The sequence below is a fragment of the Motacilla alba genome, chromosome 9 (genome assembly GCF_015832195.1).
Source record: "Motacilla alba alba isolate MOTALB_02 chromosome 9, Motacilla_alba_V1.0_pri, whole genome shotgun sequence".
Taxonomy (NCBI): domain Eukaryota; kingdom Metazoa; phylum Chordata; class Aves; order Passeriformes; family Motacillidae; genus Motacilla; species Motacilla alba.
The window spans coordinates 12,003,243-12,025,065 of NC_052024.1; the positions used below are offsets into that span (position 1 = coordinate 12,003,243).

At 39.0% G+C, this 21,823-nt stretch overlaps 1 protein-coding gene across 2 annotated transcripts in view; it reads right to left on the minus strand.

Annotated features, from left to right (window-relative positions):
• The window catches only part of PLOD2 (procollagen-lysine,2-oxoglutarate 5-dioxygenase 2), a 46,350-nt gene that overhangs the window by 11,477 nt on the left and 13,050 nt on the right, over nucleotides 1–21,823 (minus strand). For both annotated transcript variants that reach the window (XM_038145718.1, XM_038145717.1), the window contains exons 2-10: nucleotides 20,757–20,848; nucleotides 19,183–19,319; nucleotides 13,514–13,677; nucleotides 12,297–12,409; nucleotides 10,332–10,395; nucleotides 9,495–9,592; nucleotides 8,816–8,917; nucleotides 4,962–5,087; nucleotides 3,241–3,362 (exon numbers count right to left, since the gene is read on the minus strand). In XM_038145718.1, the coding sequence (XP_038001646.1) occupies nucleotides 3,241–3,362; nucleotides 4,962–5,087; nucleotides 8,816–8,917; nucleotides 9,495–9,592; nucleotides 10,332–10,395; nucleotides 12,297–12,409; nucleotides 13,514–13,677; nucleotides 19,183–19,319; nucleotides 20,757–20,848 (1,018 nt within the window). The remainder of the gene's footprint in view (nucleotides 1–3,240; nucleotides 3,363–4,961; nucleotides 5,088–8,815; nucleotides 8,918–9,494; nucleotides 9,593–10,331; nucleotides 10,396–12,296; nucleotides 12,410–13,513; nucleotides 13,678–19,182; nucleotides 19,320–20,756; nucleotides 20,849–21,823) is intronic.

The following is a 21,823-nucleotide window of genomic DNA, read 5'->3' on the forward strand; positions in this document are numbered from 1 at the left end:
TGCTAGCAAAAAAAACATGAAGAGAATTAATGTTTTTAATTATAAAAATGTGATAAAGTGGAACAAATTTATATTTATAGGCAAATATACCTGGAAAATTATTTACATAATAGTAATATGCATCATGGTTTAACTTTTGCCGTTTTTTCTGTCCCCCATCCCTTTTAAATCCAGAACCAGAAAATTCCATTCCAACTGGTCCCATGTGAAACCCTCCTGTGCCTCATTCACATCATAATCTAAACCACAAAATACTAAATTAAAAGTTTTGGTTTAAGTCACACTCAGTCATTCAGGACTCCATTCCAGAGAACTCTCTGAAAGCATTCCTGTCCTAAACAGTCTGGAAATTTCAAGGTTACTATTCTGACTTATTTTTTCCTCCTATTTCTATTTCTTTCTCTGCAGTGTTGAAGACTGGATAACCACATGGCAGAACTTAGCCTTCCCATTTAACATGACAGCTTGCATCTGAAAATGCTGGAAGAATTCCACTGCAAGCATGAAGTTTTGCCATTTGGTGATCCTTTGCACTTTAGGGTCACTAACAAAAATCTCCCCAAAACACTACAGGTTTCACATGAAGGGAAAAAAAGTGATAAAAGGTGCAGTCAAAATTAATAAAGCAAGCATACTCTCCAGAAATTAATGCATCTTCTCTTTAGGCTTTCAGTGTTGCCCAGTAGCTTTGCCCAAGGAAATAAAGTAACCCTTTATATTCTCATGCTTTAGAGTATCACATTCTTACAGTGCATGCTAACCTCTTCAGATGTAGAAATCCCAGATTATATGTGAAACTATTTGTATGCATAGCCAGGTCACTCCAAGGAACACGTGGAAAGTGCTTTCTGGCAAATTTCATGAGTAAAATCCTTCCTTATCTACATTCAAAGGCTAAACCCTTCAATCTACTTGCTTTCCACTCCACCTGCTCTGAAGTAAGACCAAATGTTGAAAAGCTGTGTCCTTGTACATCACTTAGAGCAATTTCAGTGCAGCAATTAACAACAATTCAGAAGAAAGTCAAGATTTTTGGTTGACAGTGTGAAGCTCAGCAGATCAGTTTAAAGTATTTTGCAATCAGAGTGATGTCTGACTGAGTCTACAAACCACAAGTCCATCTGGAACAGTGACCTCATCTGAAAAGGGGAGAATGTCACAGCTCTTCCCTTCATCACACTTTCCACTGAGATAGTCCAAGGGTCTACTTGGTTCTAACAGAGACATATTTTCTACCCAATTTCTCTACCATTGAGCCATCTCTCTTTCTTTTAGACATAGTTTGAACATGCAATTAATCAAGTTATCATTTTCAGACCTCTCAGTTTGGAAATACAATTCCAAACGTGGACTGCAAGCCCAGAGGGAGAACACTTAAATCATTTGACAGACCTCTGAAAGAAAAGGTGTTCCAGATGCAAGTCTGCAACCAAAAGCCTGGGTGACATCTCCTGCCATTTAGGGTCGCATTTTGCATCTCTCCAGACAGCCACAATGTGCACATTCTCACTTAAAAGCTGAGATAAATGACATTTTTTATAAAGTTTTGGAAAATTCCTACCCTGTTCTGTTACTAATATTTTTGAGGGAGGAACAAAAAAGAATCAACTACCCCAAAAGAGAAATCCCGAAGGCTGTAAGTACCAGGAGAAAAAAATATTATGGAAAACATACTTTTTATAAATAAAACCTCAGAAGTGAATATTTCCCAACTTTCCATTATTATTTGAACATATTTAATTCCTTTTCATGTTTTCTGTCATAACAAATTCTGCAACAGCTGGCTGAAATCTCATCTGCAACCAAGGCAAAAACAAAGATGATTTTTCCTTCAAGAAAAAAAGAACTGTAAGAACTCATACCTTAGAGACAAAGGCTAAAAATAAAGAAAGACATGGAAATGTCACTGAAGTGTTGTTATAAGTCAGTAGGTTCTATCAAAAGATGACAGGTTTCCAGGTCCTTGGGTGAGATTTAGTATTACTATAGACATTGATGACACTGAAGATTCTGCCTTATGTTTTCCATATAAAAACAAAGAGCCAAAGGCAACTCCAGAAACTCCACCTCAGTTACACATAATATACACCAAAAAAAGTTTGTCAACATGGTACATCTGCTTTAGAGAGTACTAGAAACAGAGAAAGAATGATTTATAAACATGTGAATGGGTGCTTACACTACCACTGGACATCTGCAGCATTTCCTAGAAGGCAAGGGGAGAGGTGTGGACCTCAGCCAGAGATCAGTCTTCCAGTGGCTTCAGCACAACAAAGCCCCATTCAAACAAATTTCCAAGAACACCACAGAGACTCAAGACCTTCATTCTTTCAGCTGAGGCTGTGAACAGCCTATGCTCAACCTCTGAACAGAAACGGCCTTTTGAAATTAACTCCTCTGCTCTGACACTCAGGGAAGATCTGGTAGAAGAGATTCGAAGTATTATCATTGAATGAATGCTGCTGCAGGGCCACAGCAAGGTGGTCCTGATCTTGGTGGCTGAGAAACTCCATCATGTGGCTGATGTGCTGGGAGAGGCACAAGGCAGGAGCCAGCTGCAGCACTAAGGAGACCCTGTGACAGGCAGGGCTGACATGGGATACAAGCTCCAAGGCTCAACTTCAGGCACAGAAAGTGCCAGGTTTAAAAGCTAAAGTTTTGGATACTCTAGTAAGAACAGAAGAAAAAAGCAAGACCAAACATAAGATAAAGTTAGTTGCCTTCATGAGAAACTTCTGCTTGAGCACTTCTGAAGGATATTCCTGCCTCTTTGAACCACAGGAGGAAAGAGAATTCAGTCACCTGTACATCCAGGTCAAGCTTTAACCATATGTTTACTTAAATATAATGTCATTTTAGAAAAAAGAAAAAAGAGTAAGCACTGGGACAAAGTAATTGTTAAAAGCATATCCAATGCAAAAATTAAAAAAATTCTGCAAGGTAGCTGGAAAATAAAAAAATTACTATGCATTGTCTAGGCCATCATCACAAGACAAGATGACAGACTACTGAAGTAGCCCAAACCAGAGAGATTGTTCCACAATGATCAACAGCTTTTTATATTAGACAAAAACCATAAAACACTTGACAATTCATGTCTTATGTCTAGATCTTATCTACCACTAAAGCCCCCATTTTCACAGATGAAGATATAAACGTTAAAGGCACAAAATAATACATGTGCAAGATGAAAATATGTGAGTATGTATCAACATAACAGATTTATAAATTAGAACCTACATTCCCATGTTCCGGGCTTCTGCTTGACTCAGGTTTTCTTCAGGTCCAACAATTTTAATATTTCTGATAATGTTCTTGGCTTTTTCCCAGAACTTCTTGATGTGCTTTTCATGGTAAACCTCCTGTAATCATGTAAACATTTTTTATTGTAAATGTAAGGCACCAATAACTATGAATCATAAACACAGTGTCCAAGAACACACTGTATTCTGTCCTAAAGAAACAGATGCCAAACAGTGTTTGAAGATATTCCAGTATATCTGGCATTAAAACGAACCTCCTCTGTCCAAAACTTTAGGAAAATAATCCAACACATCAGCAGTATTAACCAAAGCTGTACAACAATGCAAGACTCACAAACTATCTATGCAGTATTTTTCAGGATATTTATGTTACAGTCTTTAAAACCCATCCTACAACCTCAGTGGCATGCAGGAGTTTTTTATGCTTCTCCAGAGTCTCTTTAGAGAGGGAGCTGAACCTGTACCAAATTGTACAGGCACAGCCATTGTTTCTTTAAAATGCAGTCCTACTGACTGTTCCTTTAATTTCTATTTACCCTCCTCCTTAGCTTTCTATTTACCTGTATTTAAGAGCCCTCAGCTGCATGCAATCCTTCCAAACCAGTGCCCTCATTGTAGCTTTTGCCTATTATGGCTGACATTAGAATAATTGACATATTGGGTAGGGGTTTTCCCCCTCTATAATAAAAAGCTGTTCAGTCTTTATATTCCATTTCAAACACCATAAAACTTTTGGCTGAAGTTACAAAACCTACACAGCCTACAATTCCCATGTGCCCATCACATTTATACCCTCAAAATCCCCTTATAAAACCACAAGGAACACTTCAGAGATAAGCTCTACTTGTATTACTGATCCCCTTTTTGCTATCATATCAACAGCAATGCATGCACACTGAAAAGGGGTACAACTAAATTTTACTCCCATTTCTCTTCCAGCCTCATTTTTTGGTCCAAAATAATTGCAAAAATTTGACATTTTACTCATTAAAATCAAAGAATCACAGAATTATTTGGGTTGGAAAGGACTTTAAATATCACCTCCTTCCAACCTTGGGCAGGGACAGCTTCCATTGGACCAGGCTGCCCAAAATAGCAATACTGACTGAAGTAACTGGGGAAGCATCAGCAATGCCAGATCATTGGGTAATTAGCAGGGAGTATTCAAATCAACTTATTTGTAGTGGCAGTCAAAATACATCTGAACACACCAATTTTTCCCTGGGACCCAGCAGGAGTGCCAACAGAAACAAAAATGCACTGGGGTATCAGCAAGATGAAAACAAGGTCCCATGTCAAGTACCAGGTGACAGCTGTTAATAGTTTGGTACCACTGCTGCTCAGTCCTGAGGTGGCCAGCAGTTGGCCCAGATGGTCACTGCAGGCCCCTTCCAGCTGGAACTGTTCTGTTCTTGTTTTACTCTATTGTTTTATGACAGTCAGTACTTCCTCCAGAAGCACACACTTCAAAATACATTTTTTTCATTAGTAGAATAATCTAAGCAGTTTCTTTAAAAAGATTTCAGTAAGTCCTGACAATTTCATTTAATTTTTCCAGGTTTGCATATTAAACTCTGAAGGATTATCTCTTCTAGGAATTTTAACTGTGTTCTTATATCAAATTCATATACTCCACGCTTTGATTCATTGCATAATTTCCAAAATTGAAGCTTTGTACAATGATAAAGTCATACTTACATTATTATGAACGAAGATACTGAGTGCCTCCCGTGGGTAGTCCAGAGTCAACAGTCTGTCTAAAAATTTAGTTAGGAAAGGAGTGGGTTGTTCAATGAAAACACCAATTTTTACTCTTGGATATTCCTAAAAAAAATGATATTTTGATACAACCAATAAGACTTGCCTCTTTTCTAAGATTAGTTATATTAAAGAGCAACTAATGTCATGTAATAAACTTAGTCCACACAGCTTTCAAACAATCAAAACCAGTGTGCTCAGAAGCACTATGCACCCCAATTGTTTTTATTGGCTTCACAAAATAAGAAAAGATAAAGGATTTAATATTGGTATGAAACACACACTGGAAGTAGAAAATAATGTACTATGGTTTTAAAATTCTTACTTTAAAAAAACCCACTAAAACAGCAAAAGAAACATTTAAGGAAATACACCTAGAACAGAATGGCAAATTTTTATTTTTTTTTTTAACAAGGTACAGACACAGATTACATTTACAAGAAAATATAGGGGAGAGCAGTTTTTTTAAAATAGTTAAAGAATAAATACCACAAAATATTTCACTCAGCTGTACTTTAAGCCCAAGACTGCAATACCCTTCTATAAATGTATAGCCACTATTTCTCCCCATTCATTTTAACTGGGCGCTGCATTCCTTCCCTACTCAGTGATTTTAGAAAGATCTTTAAAAAACTAAGAGCTGCTGTCCTTACATCCAAGAATACTGAACTTTCATGGACCTTATTTTAAAGTGAATTCACATCTTTTGATGGTATTTGGCTGCTTTGTATGTGCTTGATAGAGACCATGAGATCATGACCACTAAAAGAAACAGACAGCACTTTTTTTCTAGTCCTGAAGTCTATAACTGCAGTATGCAAGACGAAAAAATTTAACCTTCAAAGGCCTCAACTCCTACACAAAGAAATACACTGACTAAAAATTATTTCCATCTCTAAACCAGACAATTACTATAAAAATCTAATCCATTACAAGGCTCAGAGAGAAACCTTATATGAGCATAAAAGGCTGCCAGCTAGCTCTTTAAGCAGGCCAACACCCACTTGAGAAGTGTCTGGATAAAGCATCAAGACATGCTGAGGTTTCACAGTGTCACTGTCTACATGGGAACCAGAAACACCCAGTGTTTGCCCTGACCCCCTCCTGCTCACAGCTGCATCTGCAAACCTCACGAGGACTGCTGAGAAAGCACAGCCACACAGACACCCCAATAACTGCAGAACAATCAGCAATGCACTGCTGTGTCTCCAACAAAGCACCTGTGCCCCTCTCTGGTGGCACTGCTGAGGCTGTCACAGGCACTGGTGCCACTGATGGCTAGGGACAAGGAAAGCTGCCTGGGCTAACTGGGCACACTGAGCTACAACTGCTGCAGCCACTGTACTTTGTACATTTTTATACTCAGAGTCATTCTGCCCTTGTTCTCCAGGGGAAAGAGAAAGAGGTTCAGGCCAGATGTGCAAAGGCCATGGGGACAATGAGGAATTACTGACACTGCTTCATTACATTGAAACGTGAACCACTTGGCTCCACACTGAAATCTCAGTGTGACCAAAGCACAGTGGTGTTTAAAAAATTAGGGGGAAAAATTCCTGTAAACTGCATCTCCTCAAAGCAAAGAGTTCATCAATTCAGAGCTTGGTTTACCACAAAGAGTTGTCACTGCATAATCTGAATCTAGGTCACAATGAACATTTAGACTATGTGAAATCAGAAGTTGCCTCTCAGCAAACCTCTTTGGGAATACCCAGTCTGCACCCAGATGTTGCCTTTTTTCTGATAGATTTTCTCATTTTCAGTGAGGTCATGTATTTGACTTTAAAAGTTTACTTTTTAATAAACAGTAGTTGAGTGTAAGACAATTTTTGGAAGAAATACAGGACAATGTCTCAGTACAATTGCCCAGAGCAAAGTCCAGGATCTTTTGCCACAAGAGTTGCCAGTGAAATGAGAAGAGTGAGATCATCCTTTTCAGCCACACTGGAAAGTCTCCACACCAGTAAGAAGCTTTAGAATTTAAAAGCATTTCTAGGATGGTTAAGTTGGGCAACAAACTTAATTTAGGTTTCAGAAAAAAAAAACAAACCAAAACAAAAAACCCATAAGAAAGTAGCAACATTTTGCACTTATTGAGTGCAGGCGCCCTCTTCAACTTATTTTCCATTATGCTGCTTCTACCTGAAGAGGTGGTTAATTTGGGGTGGCACAGTCTGCTGACATTACCAGAAGACAGCACTTTTTCCACACCTCAGTCATGACTGCAGCCCAAAAGAACCTGTTTCTATCAAAAGGACAAGGACTGAGCAAAAGACCTTGCATATGTACTGCTGAGCTCCTTTATAGGCAATCCCAAAAAAAAGCCAAATCTTCAGAAGATATGAATGCATAAAAGCAGGCAGTTAAATAAAACAATATGGAGAAAATTATTAGAGGCACAGAACAGGAACTGCTCTTTTTCATTGAAAATTTCTTGTTAAGTAGCAACCAGACTGGCCTGAACAGAGAGCACGTTCAGAAAACCAAATCCTGCTGGTACTCAGAAATGCCTGAAGTAAACACCTCCACTGAGGCCAAGGAAAAGCCTTGTTATTTCTTCTGGCAGAGTGAGTGAGGCATAAAGTCCAAAGAATGCATTACAGTAAAGAAGGCACATTCCAAGTAGATGTACATAAACTATAGGAAGCTATCCTGTAAATCATTGCATCCCCCTTACTGGCTTTCAGATTTAACTGCTCCAAAACCACATCTTAAATACCAACATCATGGGAAAAAAAATCTTTGACAACATCTTTCCCTCAGGCAAACTTTATGATGGGAGAGCAGACACTATGTAATTTTAACACCATTCAAAAGTTTAACTTAAAAGAAAATTAAATTTATAAACAGAAAATCTGAAAGTTATCAAAATTCTGGCAAAAACTTTTTTAGTTTATATTCCAGTCCATTAGCTACTTATTGCCCAGAAATTCTTTCACTTTTTCCTTTTATTACAAAGATAACAAACCACTATTTCTTTCATGCTATCCTTAATGTGATCTTCCAAAGACCTGTTCTCATTCAAATCTTCAATACAGAACAGAAATGAAACATCTGCTGGAAAGATCCTGTTAGACATAATCAGAATTTACTTTTTTGTCCAAGTCTTACAATTCCACATGGCAGAGGTCAGTATTTACTCTGCCTCAAATTTACTGTGTACAAGCTGAAATATTTACAGAAACATGAAAGACATCATGCTTGGAGTGGAAGAGCCAAAGCTGCCAAGTACTGGATACACACACGCGCCATGTGTATGTGTGTATTTGTCCTACAAGAATGCTGAAAACTCTACTGAAATTCAGATCTTCTTCTTCTTCTTCTTCTACAGAAACACATTTGCTTACATAATACAAATATGCGTATTGTCCTCTACAAGGCAATGCTGTTTTGGACTGTTTAATCTCAGAAAATAGTAATTGTAACGATGTTAGTCGATTATTAAACTCTATTTACAACAGAAGTTGTTCAAATGATGCATATTGACTGTTTTGTAGGTCAAAAAATCTGAAATATCTAGAATTTTTCTACCTCTTTCAAAATTCTAATTACTTTCTAGAACCTTGCACAGTTCAAAAATTGCTCATTCACCCTCAGTGAACAGGGGTGAAAATCTGGAGGACTTTTGGGTATGGCATCATCTTCAGTAACACTGTGCAAACCTTTATTAAAACACATGTATAAAAATATTCCCCAAAATAGTAAAACATATTGCATGAAGCCACCTGGCCTCAGGAATCGCTGCACACCTATCAGCTGCACCCAAAAGGCCCTTGTTCAGTGCAGAGTACTCTTACCTTGACTGCTGACAGGTCTAGTAAGTCCAAATCACAAACACTGCAGCCAGTTTCCCGTGTCCAAGCATTGGGAATATAGTTTCCCAAATAATTCAGGTGAATCTGATACATAAATGAACAGCTTAAATTAATGAAAGATGCGTGCAAAGGATGATCTGTACCTTTCAAACAATCCAGGTTTATTCATTTAATCACTTGTAACTAAAGGCAACTGACAGGAAACAAACATTAAAAAACAGCAGGTAAAAAACTTGATCTTATTCTTTTTGTTGACAAAACAGATTACATATGTACCATGAACTCTACAAAAATAAGTATCTTATAAAAATGACATGTACTTGAGGTGAAAAATAAAAGTATTACACATCAGAATGTAAAAATTATTTGGTGTACATTTCAAGAAGTGTATCTAACCAGCACAATTTATTAATCTGCAGATTGGAGAGATAAAGTAGAAAGCAGAAGTATCTCATGAATAAAATACTTTTACCTATTGGGAGTAAATTCTGGGAAATTTTTTATGCTAGTTTATTTACAAACTAGAGACAATTTTTTGTCTATTGTCCTTTTGATTCCATCCTGTGTTTAAAACAGAAGAATTTAACCACACTGACAAAGTGATGCATAGCAAAAGTTTCCTCTTGGTTTTACATGAAAATAAAGCCAAACTATCACTCACTTTAGTGGGACCATTTCCATGAATGGTGACTGGTAGGGTGTCATACACTGAATTCCTTGCTCTTACTTTTCCTTCTTCAAATTTCAAAAGGACTTCATCTGCAAATCAACAAAGCAATACAGCAAGTTCTTAAAAAAGCTAAAATTTCAGAGTTTTAAAGTCCTTGATTATACAATATACCTTGCTGTTGCTCTCATTGTCAGTATTATTTATTTAGAAGCTTTTGTTCACTTTTTCTAACTAGATCTTGAATTCTAAGCTCCTTATGATAAAAAGGTGACATCAAACTTCATAGTTTCTCATCAGTAGCTTCAGTATTGCTATTTATAGAGAAATCAGTTATTTCAGATATCATCTGACTACAAAAAAGTTGCTCCAAAATTAAAGGTCAGAAGTAAGAAAGGAAGTTCGCACAGATGCATTTTTCCATTTAAATTCATGACAGTTAAATAAAGGAAATTCTACGTTATTCTACATTCTACTTCATTATGTATAGCCATTTGCTTGAGAACATCTAAAATGCAATTTTAATTACTAATCTTACTTCTGTAATTAAGTTTTGAAAAGGCAAATAGAAAAATTATTCTTAACTCTATATTTACTGCTAACTTCATTTATTTAAAACTATTTTTTCCATTCCAAATCAAATATTTTACAGTGAGAGAATTCAATTAATAATCAACCAAAAGACCTGTAACTAATCTGGTGATCAGCTTTACCCATCCAAACAATTCCTTAAAATAAGCACATGTTTAAAGAACTACATTCATGGTTAAGCAAAAAAAGAAGCGTTAATAACAGTTAATGAAACACACGATGTGCCAATCATACACTTACCAACAGCTCCATTTAGGGTCTGGAAAATTGTACATTTGTGGTCCAAAGTAATGTTAATGCGCTCCTGAAATCAAAGTACCAAAGCTGTTGAGGCGTTCTAAAAGCCAATGTTTTTACAGCAACACTGCAATTATACCACAGTGGCAGCAAGGAATCAGGGAAAATGTGTTCTTCAAATTGCTGTATTTTTCTGTATTCCCAAGTTGTGCAGTTCTATAGCAATCAGTTTTGTATATGCAAAAACTTTAAACTTGAAGGGTAAAGGTCATAACTCTCCACAGGAGTTGCAATTTTGCAGTATCAGCCAAAGAAAATTTGTGTCTTAAAAAAAAAAAAATTAACAAGTCTTGGCCAAGAAACAAAACATGCTGTGTTTCAGAGTCACAAAAAATATAAAAGTCAAATGTAAGTATCATGTGTAAATAGAAAACACTGGTGGTTTTAAAACATGTTCCTAATGTTGTATTACTAATCTTAGCTTACTTTAAATACCATGGTTTACCATTTTTAAAATGTTGATTCAAGAATGTAACATTTAAAGCACACTTGAAAACAGATGACGTCCTTAGTTTTGGTCTTCCAAAATCTTCTTACACATTCTACAGCATTGGGCATATTATTACTACACAGAGGATCAATGGTGATGCACAGCAAGCACCATGGAAGTGTTTTGAATCGTGGAGCAGCAGTGCTCTGCACACATACACAGTTTTGGTCTAGAAGACAATCCATTTAGACAACCAATTACATTACTTCTGATTTGGATGCAGAATCAGCTTTAATATCTCTACACCCTGTCTCTTCAATTGCATACCTGGCATCTGACTGAACTTGCACGTAAGCAGCTCAGTCATTAAAGGCTGGAGGGAATTTCCTGTGAGGAGAAGCTGAGGTTTGTCTAGTTTAGAGGAGCAGGCTGAAGGACTCCTCCGTGCTCCCTATGGCTTCCTGAGGAGGGCAAGGGGAGAGGGAGGTGCTGAGCTGGTGGGGATGGTTCAAAGCTGCACCAGGAAAGGTTCAGACTGGACATTAGGAAGCATTTCCTTATGAACAGGGTGGTCAAACCCTGGATCAGTTCCTAGAGAGGCTGTCAATACCTCCAAGCCTCTCAAGTGCTTAAAAAGCATTTGGGCAACAAGCTTAGTAACACACTTTAGCTTTTGGTGAGGCCCATATTGGTCAGCCAGTCAGACCAGATGATCACTGTAGGTCCCTTCCAACAGAAATGCTCTATTCTGTTTCTGAATCTGTATCCAAACAGACCTGATTTTCCATTAAGTTATGCCAGAAACAACATGTATATATTCCAAAAACTTTGCATCTGCCTTAAGCACATGAATTACCAAAATACTTCTCGAAATTCTTCTGTATCAGTTTCTAAAGTCTTTTTGCATCAATATATTGTCAGCTTCCCTTATCCCTCTTTTTGCAGCATCAGGGACATGCCTCTAACACCTATCATGCTTCAACACTGCAACTCAGCAGAGAACTTTGTTAAGTGAGGACACAGAGAGGTCTTCACCCAAAATTTACAATGCAGCTTTATTGAACAAAGAAAGCTGAAGGCGGGATCTGAAATGGCAGCAAGCCAAAATATAAAACACTGGATCAGCAAGTAGTTCAGTGACACCCTGGAAAAATGCCACATTCTCTGGCTGTCAAAGTGCCAAGTACATGGGACCCTCATTGAGATAAATGTGTCTGATCATACACCTCAGAGCTGTTATTTCTAACAATGAAGCACAACCTGCCTGGGGCTGAAGACAGCCTGAAATAATATATCAAGTCATGACCCTTTGGGAGCCAGTTCATCATTCCAGCAGCAGGAACCTCAGGAGAACAAACAACTGTCAACATGGCACTCCAGTACAGACAGCATTCCTTGTCTTTTCATCTCCTGGTGTTTTATGAGGAGCAGCATGTTCTTTCAAGCAGAAAGAAAAGAAAAAGCGAGTTACTACCTACCCTTGCCAATGGGTCAAGATAGATTTTGGTGTAAAATAGCTGGTCATCATCATTATCCTGCAGATTCCATTGCTGCACAATACGATTTATGGATGGAGCATAACCAATAAATCCTGCAACATCACACACATAGGTTATTTCCATAAAAAACACTACCCTGACAACACTGTCTAACAACCAGGGACTTGATTATGAGTGCTCCCAGTAAAGAAAAAGTATGAAATTTATGAAACTTGGCTCAAAATCCAATCTTCTTCCTGATGTATGTAACAGGTCTGTTTCAAAAAGTTAATAATTATTGGCTATTTTTATACTAATGGTATTTTAAGAAAAAATTAATCGGACCTGCCATGGATGATATCATGCCAAAACATGATATCAGACTATCACTTTCCCAAGAAGCCCATCTGCGGAAAAAGTTTCCTTTTCATCACTCACTTCTTACTGGCAGAGACACCCGAATGTAATACTGCCAGAAATACAATGAGAATTCAACTCAAAACCAATATACACCAAAATAAAAAAAGATAGGACAGATAGGTGAGGGAAAGAAACAGGGACACTCCCAGATCTGCACACTGAAGAAGGGTGCCCTAGAAATGACAAACTCAATAGCTTATGCTCTGATACAAACACTGTGCTGTGTAGGTATTAATCAAGTGCAAAATTATTAGCAAAGCTGGCATTTAAAGGAGGATTTCAGAATTCATCTGTCACTAAGATTACAGGGAGTAGCTCCCACTCCTTGTAGAAGGAGCTGTGTAAGCCATACTGCCAGGCCAGGCAGAGCTGCCAGCACATCCACCTTGTGTGCAAAGATGTCCAGAAACCAGGCAGCTGAGTTTGGGAATTCTGTGACCAGGCTATAAATAGCACATGCTGCTCTGCTGGGCTCGTGCACTGCATTGTTTCTGCAGCAATGGAGTCATCCTTGCACAGCATTGCACTGCCATGCAGAGCTGCTTGCTAGACCCTGACCATATTTATCTGCTTTTTACAGGTTATTGCCAAACACACACTGTGCAAATTTGAATGAAAACTATTCCTGAGCAGAGAAGAGGAGCTATTCAAGTGGGGAGGGGAGGAAGATGACAGCATATCCAGCCATCAGCTTTGCTCTCGGCTAATTCAGGAACAGCTCCACATGCAACAAGTACATAGAACAGGTAACAGAGATGGGTCATGCTCAAGGTCAAGTGTTTGAGGATCCCACTTGCCTCCTGAGTTCAGGAATCGTTTTCCACTCCGGACAACAGGATATTTGTCTGCCAGCCTTTTATCTGGCCAAATTAGTCCATCTGCTGCAAACACCACTTTGTGATTAGTTTCCTGAAATTTCTTTAGCAGCTCTTCAGGGCCCCCGGCAAAGATAACATCATAGCTTAAAAGGAAAGAAAACACATCCGTTAGGCTGGTTTCATTTTAATGTCTCTGTGTTCAAAACTGGACTATTCAAATTTAAAAATCAAACAGCCCTTTCATTCTGAAAAATGGCTCAAATCGTATTGAACCACCATGCAAAAATTCTATACCCTTCTAGGAGAGATACTTCAATCAATACTACTTATCCAAAGTAGTTTCTTCTGCTTTTTAGTCTCCCACATTTTGGGTATTCTTTTTTCTTCGCATTTTGTTTATCTGAAATTCATTTTCCTATTTCAGGTATTTTGCTTATGTTTTTAAGAACAACAATTTAAAATATCAAACTTTAATGGATGAAAAGCAGGACTGAAAAATTACTTAGATTACTTTCATTGAGAAAATCTAGATGATCTTGTTCCCAAACCAATAGCACTCACTCTTCTAAAAAGTCTAAGTACAAGAATGTACTTAGATCTCAATGAACTCTAGTTGTCCAAAAAAAGTGTATTGCATCCTGACAAGGCATAGATTTCTCCTTCAACCTCTTTAATGTGCTGAAGACTTAAAAAGGCTCAAAGTATCACAATACCTATTTAAGAAAAACTTTACCTGCCTTTGAGTCACAATTCCTATTGAGGATAAAAGCCTAAAGGTGGTGGGCTCATCTTTGGCTGTTAGACACAGCCAAAGGTCAACAGTGTGCCAAACCAGAATGAAACCTGCCTGGGCTTGGCCGAGGTCCTGCAGGAATGGAGCATCCCAAGCCTGGTGGTTTCTTGCGGCTGAGCCAAATCTAAATCAATGCCTGATGGGTACAGGGGGTTGGGAACACCACCAAACAAACAAACCTATCCCACCACCATGGGCAGGGATGCCACACAACAGACCAGCCGGCTCAAAGTCCCTTCCAATCTGGCCTGGAACGCGGAATTTGCCAGGGATTGGGCATCCACAGCTGCTCTGGGTGACCTGTGCCAATGCCTCCCACTTCAAGGTTCACTTTACACAGCATGAAGAATGTCACAGTGAAATTGGAATCACATCACAGATTAGTCTCTGGCTGAAGCAGCAAAATATTTCAATGGCACCATCTCAGCCTTGCAGTTTCCTCATATGAACACAGGAATATTCTTGCTCTGCACATGTACCTTAAAAATGGAAAATCACTAGCCCTGATAAAAGGCAAAGTAACAGTAGAGCTACCAAAAACCAAGGTCTAACATTGACCAAGACTCTTCTTTTAGCTGGGCTAACTAGGACAGCAGCACTCCCATCTGCAGTACAGAGCAATAGTGCCAACAGATCAACCATTAGTGACTTATGGTACTTTCTTATTACAGTTCTGAAATTACTCAAGATGTCATTTCTTCAAAGAGGATTTCATGAAATTGGCCTAAGAGAACTGAACAACAGCTGGCTTACAAATGTAAAAAAATATTTTCACCACAAAGCAAAATATAAACCCTGGAGAGGAACTGTGTTATGTAGTCTATATAAGTAAGTGGTTTTCTGAAAACTCTGTTATGTTTTTCTGCAACTTTGGCAGAAGAACGCATGAAAGAAATTGTACATTTTGGACCTTCCCCAGTTTCACAAAAAAATGCCTGTTTCTTCCCACATTTACAGGAATACATTTCACTCCCTTTTCCATTCAATTTCTGTAGCCCGACTCAATGCCAGACCAAGCCTGTAGAACACACAAGAAACAGGAGACACATTGAAGACAGACAAAAAGAGATCTGTCTGAGGCTTTAACCTAACAGCTCATGGCAGGCTGTGCTTCTCCTCTGTGATCAGGGCAGTGCTGCTGCTGCTAGGACTTACAGCTGCAGGAAGGAACCAAACACCCTGGAACATTGCTTCCAAGGACTGTCATTCTGTGAAAGAAAGCCAAAGTTGAGCAACGTGCTGGGCCAGCCACAGGCTCTGCTTGTGAAAGGGATATGCTAGTTAATACAGCACAGTTCATAATCCTAAACCAAGAGCTGAGCTGCTAAACTGCAATGGATATTACGCAGCTCTATTAATCCAGCAGGAACCTACACTGGCCACTAATGGCCAAGGCCCTCTTGTCAAGAGGTGACTTGCTGTCACCACACCTCTTCCTGGGCAGGACCTCCGCCAGCCTCCCACCCCCTGGTGACAGTATCCTCATCAGCTGCTTTATGAGGCTCCCACTTTTCTCTCCAGGCAAATGGAAAACTTCTTAACACCTGCAAATGCATCGTTTGCCTTGTTTACCTGCTCTGCCAGATTACATTCAGTAGTAGTAGACCCCACCACTAGTCAGACCCCACCTCCTGCTGTAAGGGGGGATTCACTTCAGGTCTACCCCATGAAAGCCATCACAAAACAGTTTATGACAGTTTATGTTGTCATAAACTTGATAGTTTGTACTGTTATTAGGGATGATACAATGACTTACTTTAAACAAGACATCAAATTTTGACAGTGAAAAACAGTGTGGACTTATCCAGCAAAAAGCAGGCTTCCCTGGCAAGCAGGAACAGCTCAGAGACTCTTTTATTTATTCTTCATAAATCCTTCAAATTAAGTATAAAGCAAGAAGAAAAAAAAAGAAAAAAAAAAAAAAACAGAAAGTTTCCACAACCTAATCCCATTTCCTGAAGCTCCCAGATGGCAGATGCTTGGGACTGGAATCCTCCTCTCCCTCCCTCTCTTCTGCAGCAGCAAAGCATCCTGGCTATGCACCCTGCACTCCCAGCAACACGGGGAAACTGCAGCAGAGACTCGGGTGCTCTAGAACTGACCATGCAAGTTTTGCATCCACAACTTCAGCAATGAGAACTTACTACTAATGGAGCTGCAGAGTGAGAGCTCAAAATACAAGATAGTGACTAGCAATGTCACAAAACAGACACAAAACTATTTTGTCACTTAGACTGTGTCCTCACTAGGACCACACCTTAACCATTTTGAGATACACAGAAAATATAATTATCCCTTAGTTTCTAATGAGTGTTTAAAAATACAACAAAACAAACAACAAACTGAGAGGCTTCAAAATTCTTCCACAATACAAAGAGATGTCTGTGAGAGTTCTGGATGAACAGTCACAGCACCAACCAATTTATCCAGTCTACACTGGCCATTAGCCAGTTCAATCTGAAATGGTCCAAAATAAACCAGAAGTTGGCTCAAGCAAAAAACAAGCCTAATTTAAATAGTGTTCCATCTGCAGGCATTTTGCTATCTACACATAGGCACAAGCTGTCCACAGAAGAAGCTCAAACTATTTCCAGAATTCTGAGCCATATAAAAAACTGCTGAAAAAAAAAAAACCAAACAAAACCAAGAAACCAAGTTTGTTAAGTAAACAGCTCCCTAGAAATTACTTTCCTAGTTACAGTAAGCAAACCAGACATTTCCTTTCCCCACCCCCAAGATTAATATTCCAAATGCTTCACAATGAATATAATAAAAAACACTTGAAGAAGAAAGGAAGTTCATGACATTTGTCTTTTCCAAACTTACTGCTACATTGATCAGCTTTTCAATTGCAAACCAGGATTTGTGGAAATGCAAAAGCTCATTCAAATTAAAATATAATGCTAGAATCAGCAAACTGTTTTTTTCCTCTCCTGTCTGGAATTAGTTCCACCAGCTTTAAACAAATATGTACGTGGGATTTTGGACTTCAGGAACTTGGGAGGCCTTATATCCTGTGATTTTTCATGGGAAGAAAGATTATGGATCTTTGCACTTCAACATACATGGTCCTCTGTACTCTCTCACCCGTGCCAGCAGACAGCCTGCCCCTCCAGAGAGGGGGAGAAAAATGGAGAAAATATATGGAGAAAAATAATGGAGAAAAATATGAGTTAGACCTTTGTACCAATGTGATAGTAAATTTACATATTTTACCACATAGGAAGAAAATAGTTATGAATTTGGATAATAAATTCAGAAACAAAGAAATTCAATGTAAGTAGAAAACACTTGGGAAATGCTTGTTTTATCTGAGTTTTAGCACAGAACAAAATCTTTGAAAGTAACCTTTGAAAGTTTCAGTTCTTGTATGATTAGTAGGACAACACTATGAACAAACAGATAATGTATTTACTTTTAGAAAGATTTTTTCCATTTAGCAAATGCAAAATTGAGCAAGTCAATAATAAAAGAAATCCAAAAACTGGATGTGTATCTTCAAACTAGGTAACTTATACAGACCTAAGCATGCACAAAACATATTCAGCATAATAAGCATCCCTGATAATGCATACTTATAAATTAGTGAAAATTAGATTTTTTTGCTTTCTAGGTATTTCTTTCACTCATCACAAGAAGTAAAATTGGAACAGAAAATTAAGTAACATATTTGAATTTACTACCAGTTTAATGGCTACTCCAACTTTCCCAAAATGTTAACTTTTGCAAAACAAATTAACTTTCCATAAAATGCCAGTGTCCAACCACTCTGCCTTGTGATGATGTCTGCCATGCAAAACCTGCCAAGCCTTGAAAAAGTGCCCCTAAGTTTCCTCAACTGTCAAATTTTAAATAGATAAAGCAGGTTAAAAGCTGAAAGCGAATTCTGGAGCAGACATTCCAGCATGACGTGGTAACAGCAGCATGGGTGAACTCATCCATGACTCTCTCCAAGGCTGCCGGTCACCACTGGAGCTTCCTGTCCCTGATTGCAGACCGGGTCCCACACCTTCCTTGCAGTGATTATTTAAGAGCTGTGACCCAGCTCTGGTTAACATCAGTGTGGAAGAGCCTGGTGTCTGCTGCAAGCTGGATTCTGAGCTACTCTGATCATGCTGCTGTCACAGGAGTAAAATAAGAGGAAGAGAAAAGGCAGAGGGAAGCAACAGATAAAGTGTGTTTTGAACACATTTTTGCTCCATGCTTTCTGTGACAGGAGAAGCCTATCTGGCCTGCAGGGAGGATGTTCAAGCATAGCTGTGCTGTGAGCTATAATCTGGCACCTGCAGCAGCACTGTCTCTCCATGCTTCCATCACACAGAGAGCACAGGCACCAGGCTACATCTGACACCAAGACTCTTGTTTCAGCTCTCTAACACATAGACATTCTCCTGTTAAATGCTTTCCTCAGGGAGCCATTTCCCAGCTTCCTCCATATCACTGTTACTTCATGGAACAAGATTATGCCTCTGGTCCCTACTGGACACTATTTCTGGAGCTGCTTTTGCTCCCCCTCCCATCCACACTCCCAGCCTGCAGCCACATCCTGCTCTCACTGCAGCTGAAGAGGGAGAGGACAAATGCTTGCCTAAAAGCCTGTCAGCTCCCAGCAACATTTTTTTACCCCCTCGAGGCAGCAGAACTATGAACAACTCTTACATCTGTAAATCTGTTAAAAAGTAACGATTGCTCCAAAAGCAATCCACTATTTTTATGAATGAAGAAAGAAAGATGCCAACTCTATCAAATAAAACAGTGAAGAATAAAGGCATCATGCAACTTTCAGCATGTCACAGCAGCTACTCGTGCATATCTACCCAAAGTAAAACAAAGACAAGAAGCCAGGTTTGCTCACCATTCCACAAACAGCACAACTAAGTCCTCTTGATCAGCATAGCTTTCAATGCCCTCTTTCAGCAGCCGAACTTTCTGCCCTCCGCCAATAGAGTTGGGCAGCTCACCACCTTTCCATTCTTCACCTTTTCCAAGAATCTGCAATAAGAGGGGAAAAAAAAGCACTTTTTGCTCGTACCCAAACCCATGAGGCTTTTTTAAAGCAGACCCTTATTGAAAACAGATGCTAAAGCAGAAGCAACACATTAAAGCATAGCAAGCCAGGACTTCCAGCATCGTAGGTTTTCCATGTCTGAAGCAACATTCAGCACAATGACATCACTGCAAAAACATGAGAGAGACATTTCTTAACCAAATAAGAATCAAGCAATTGCCTGCTACTGCCATTTACTCAAATGTGTCTCCTTCAGGAAAAAAAATAGGAAGAAAAGCTAAGGATTGTTTCAAAAATCTGTATTAGAAAAACATTCTGAATGAAACTTTTAAAATTCAATAACATCCCTTTAGGAACAGGAGGCACAAAAGACCTGGGTGGATCAGGGTATAACTAATCCAAACTGCAAGTTTTTCTGTATAAAAAGGAAAGGATAGGTTTCCCAGTACACAGCTCACTGCTAAAACTGAGTTAAACATGAAACTCCTCCCCAGCCAAGTACTATAGCAGATTACATGTCAAAAAAGGAAAAATAAAAAAAAGCTTTTTACATATTTTGAACATAAAGTTTTTGGAATATATAAAGCCTGGAAGAACTACATTAGCATGATGTTTTGGACAAATCTGCAAAGCTAAAAGATGTATCCAGAGCTCAGGCTGCTCAGGTGCTCTAGTACAGCTTTATCATATTAGGGAAGGTTCTCTCAGTCCTCTAAATTCAGTGGTAGAAGGCAGACCCAAATAATTTCCTATTTATAGTGAAGGCACTGTTATAACTAAGAAGAAAAATTTCATAACAGCATCAGAATTCCTGGATTTTCTCTTGGCAGAGCCAATTTGTGGGGAAAGTTCAGAAGATTAGTGCCCTCCCTTTTTCCCAAGGTCATGCAGAGGCCAACCTAAGTACGTGACATACAGAGGCATGGAGCAAGGCAGAAAAGGCTGGAAAGAATCATAGAAACACATTGTCCTCTCAGAAATTACAGGCTCCTGGGAAAGTCAGAAATTTTCAGTTGTGAGCCTCCCTCCTTCCTTGCAGCAGTGTTGCAGCCTTGCTTAAGGATAGCAATCCAAAGCCCTTGAGTGCAGTGCAGTTCCCAGAAGTGTTCATACAAACAAAATCAGCCACACTGAAAAACGAGGCTCTGTGATAAAATGTGCCAGAACCTATGGGTGAGGAGGATGCTGACCATGACAGCTACAAACCTAAAGCAGCTCCTAAGGCAGTGGAAGCACCTCTCTCCCATGGTGGTTCCGAGGGCCATCAGCAGGTAAGCAACAGGGAGAGCAGCAAGTGCCCTTCCTGCCCCCCAGCTCTGCTGTTGTTTCCCTCTGTCCCAGCACACAATGAAGGTAAGGTCAGCTACCATTTAACTGGTTCTGTTGGACAGCACAAACATTTGGTACAAAACACACAATACCTTTACTGTGTAGTTGAAATGTTTTGCAGTTCGCATGAAACGGTGAAAGCCATCAGTTTCTTTAGTTGCTACAGTAAAGACTAGAAGTTTATCTGAGGAAGAAAAGGAAAGAACATGTATTAATATGCTTTCAGGGCACAGTTTGTGACATAAAATGCAATGAACAGCAGCACTAGCTCAGGGGGCTCTATGACTTTCTACATCTCATTCAAAGAGAGGAGACAAATACACTGCCACAGTATAGGTGTGAGACTTTACCAAACAACAACTGCCATGAGCAAGGTCTGCATTTAAAATTATCCTCTGGAAGACAAAGCAAATAAGTCTATCTGCTCTGTAAACAACTAGTTCAAGACACAAAACCAAAGTTAGCGTGACTACTGGACAGGAAGAAATCTTCAAAATGAAAATAACTTACTACTTTTCAGTCTGAGCTAATCCTGTTACCTCTTACCACAGGACTGAGAAGTTCTTTGGTAAGAGACCTTCACCAAACCCAGCAGCTCCCTGAAAGCGAACAGTGCATACTCTTCATGAAAATCAGTCACTTGAAAAAGTGCCCAAAAAAACCCAACCAATGAAACCAAACCCCCAACAAACAGCATTTAGTGCTTTTCAGTCCTTGGGCACAGACAAAAGAGCAAGGAGTTTGCTTGGTTGTTTTTTTTTTTTTATTCAGAGCATAGGTACATTACAGCACCACTAATTTTGCCCTCTTATTGCACACAGGCAAGCGACCATGCAACCAATTTGCTCCTCACATTCCAGAGCTTTTAACACAGTTCGGATGGGGCCATGAATTTCCACTAAATAGCTTCCCAATTAAGCTACTGAACAACATTTAGAAACCTATGTAATATGCTGCATAATGAAACTAAATAATTTGAAGCTATAAGAAGGTTTTATCCCTATCTAAAATCAAACCAGCCTAGATGTCAGAGTACATTGCAGCTTCCCCAATCCAGCCAAGTTCAAGCAATAGCTGTGTTCTAACCAGAGCCCATGAGATCAATTCTTACAATAAAATAAAATTAATCACATATGATGAGTATTCCAGAGTGCCTGTT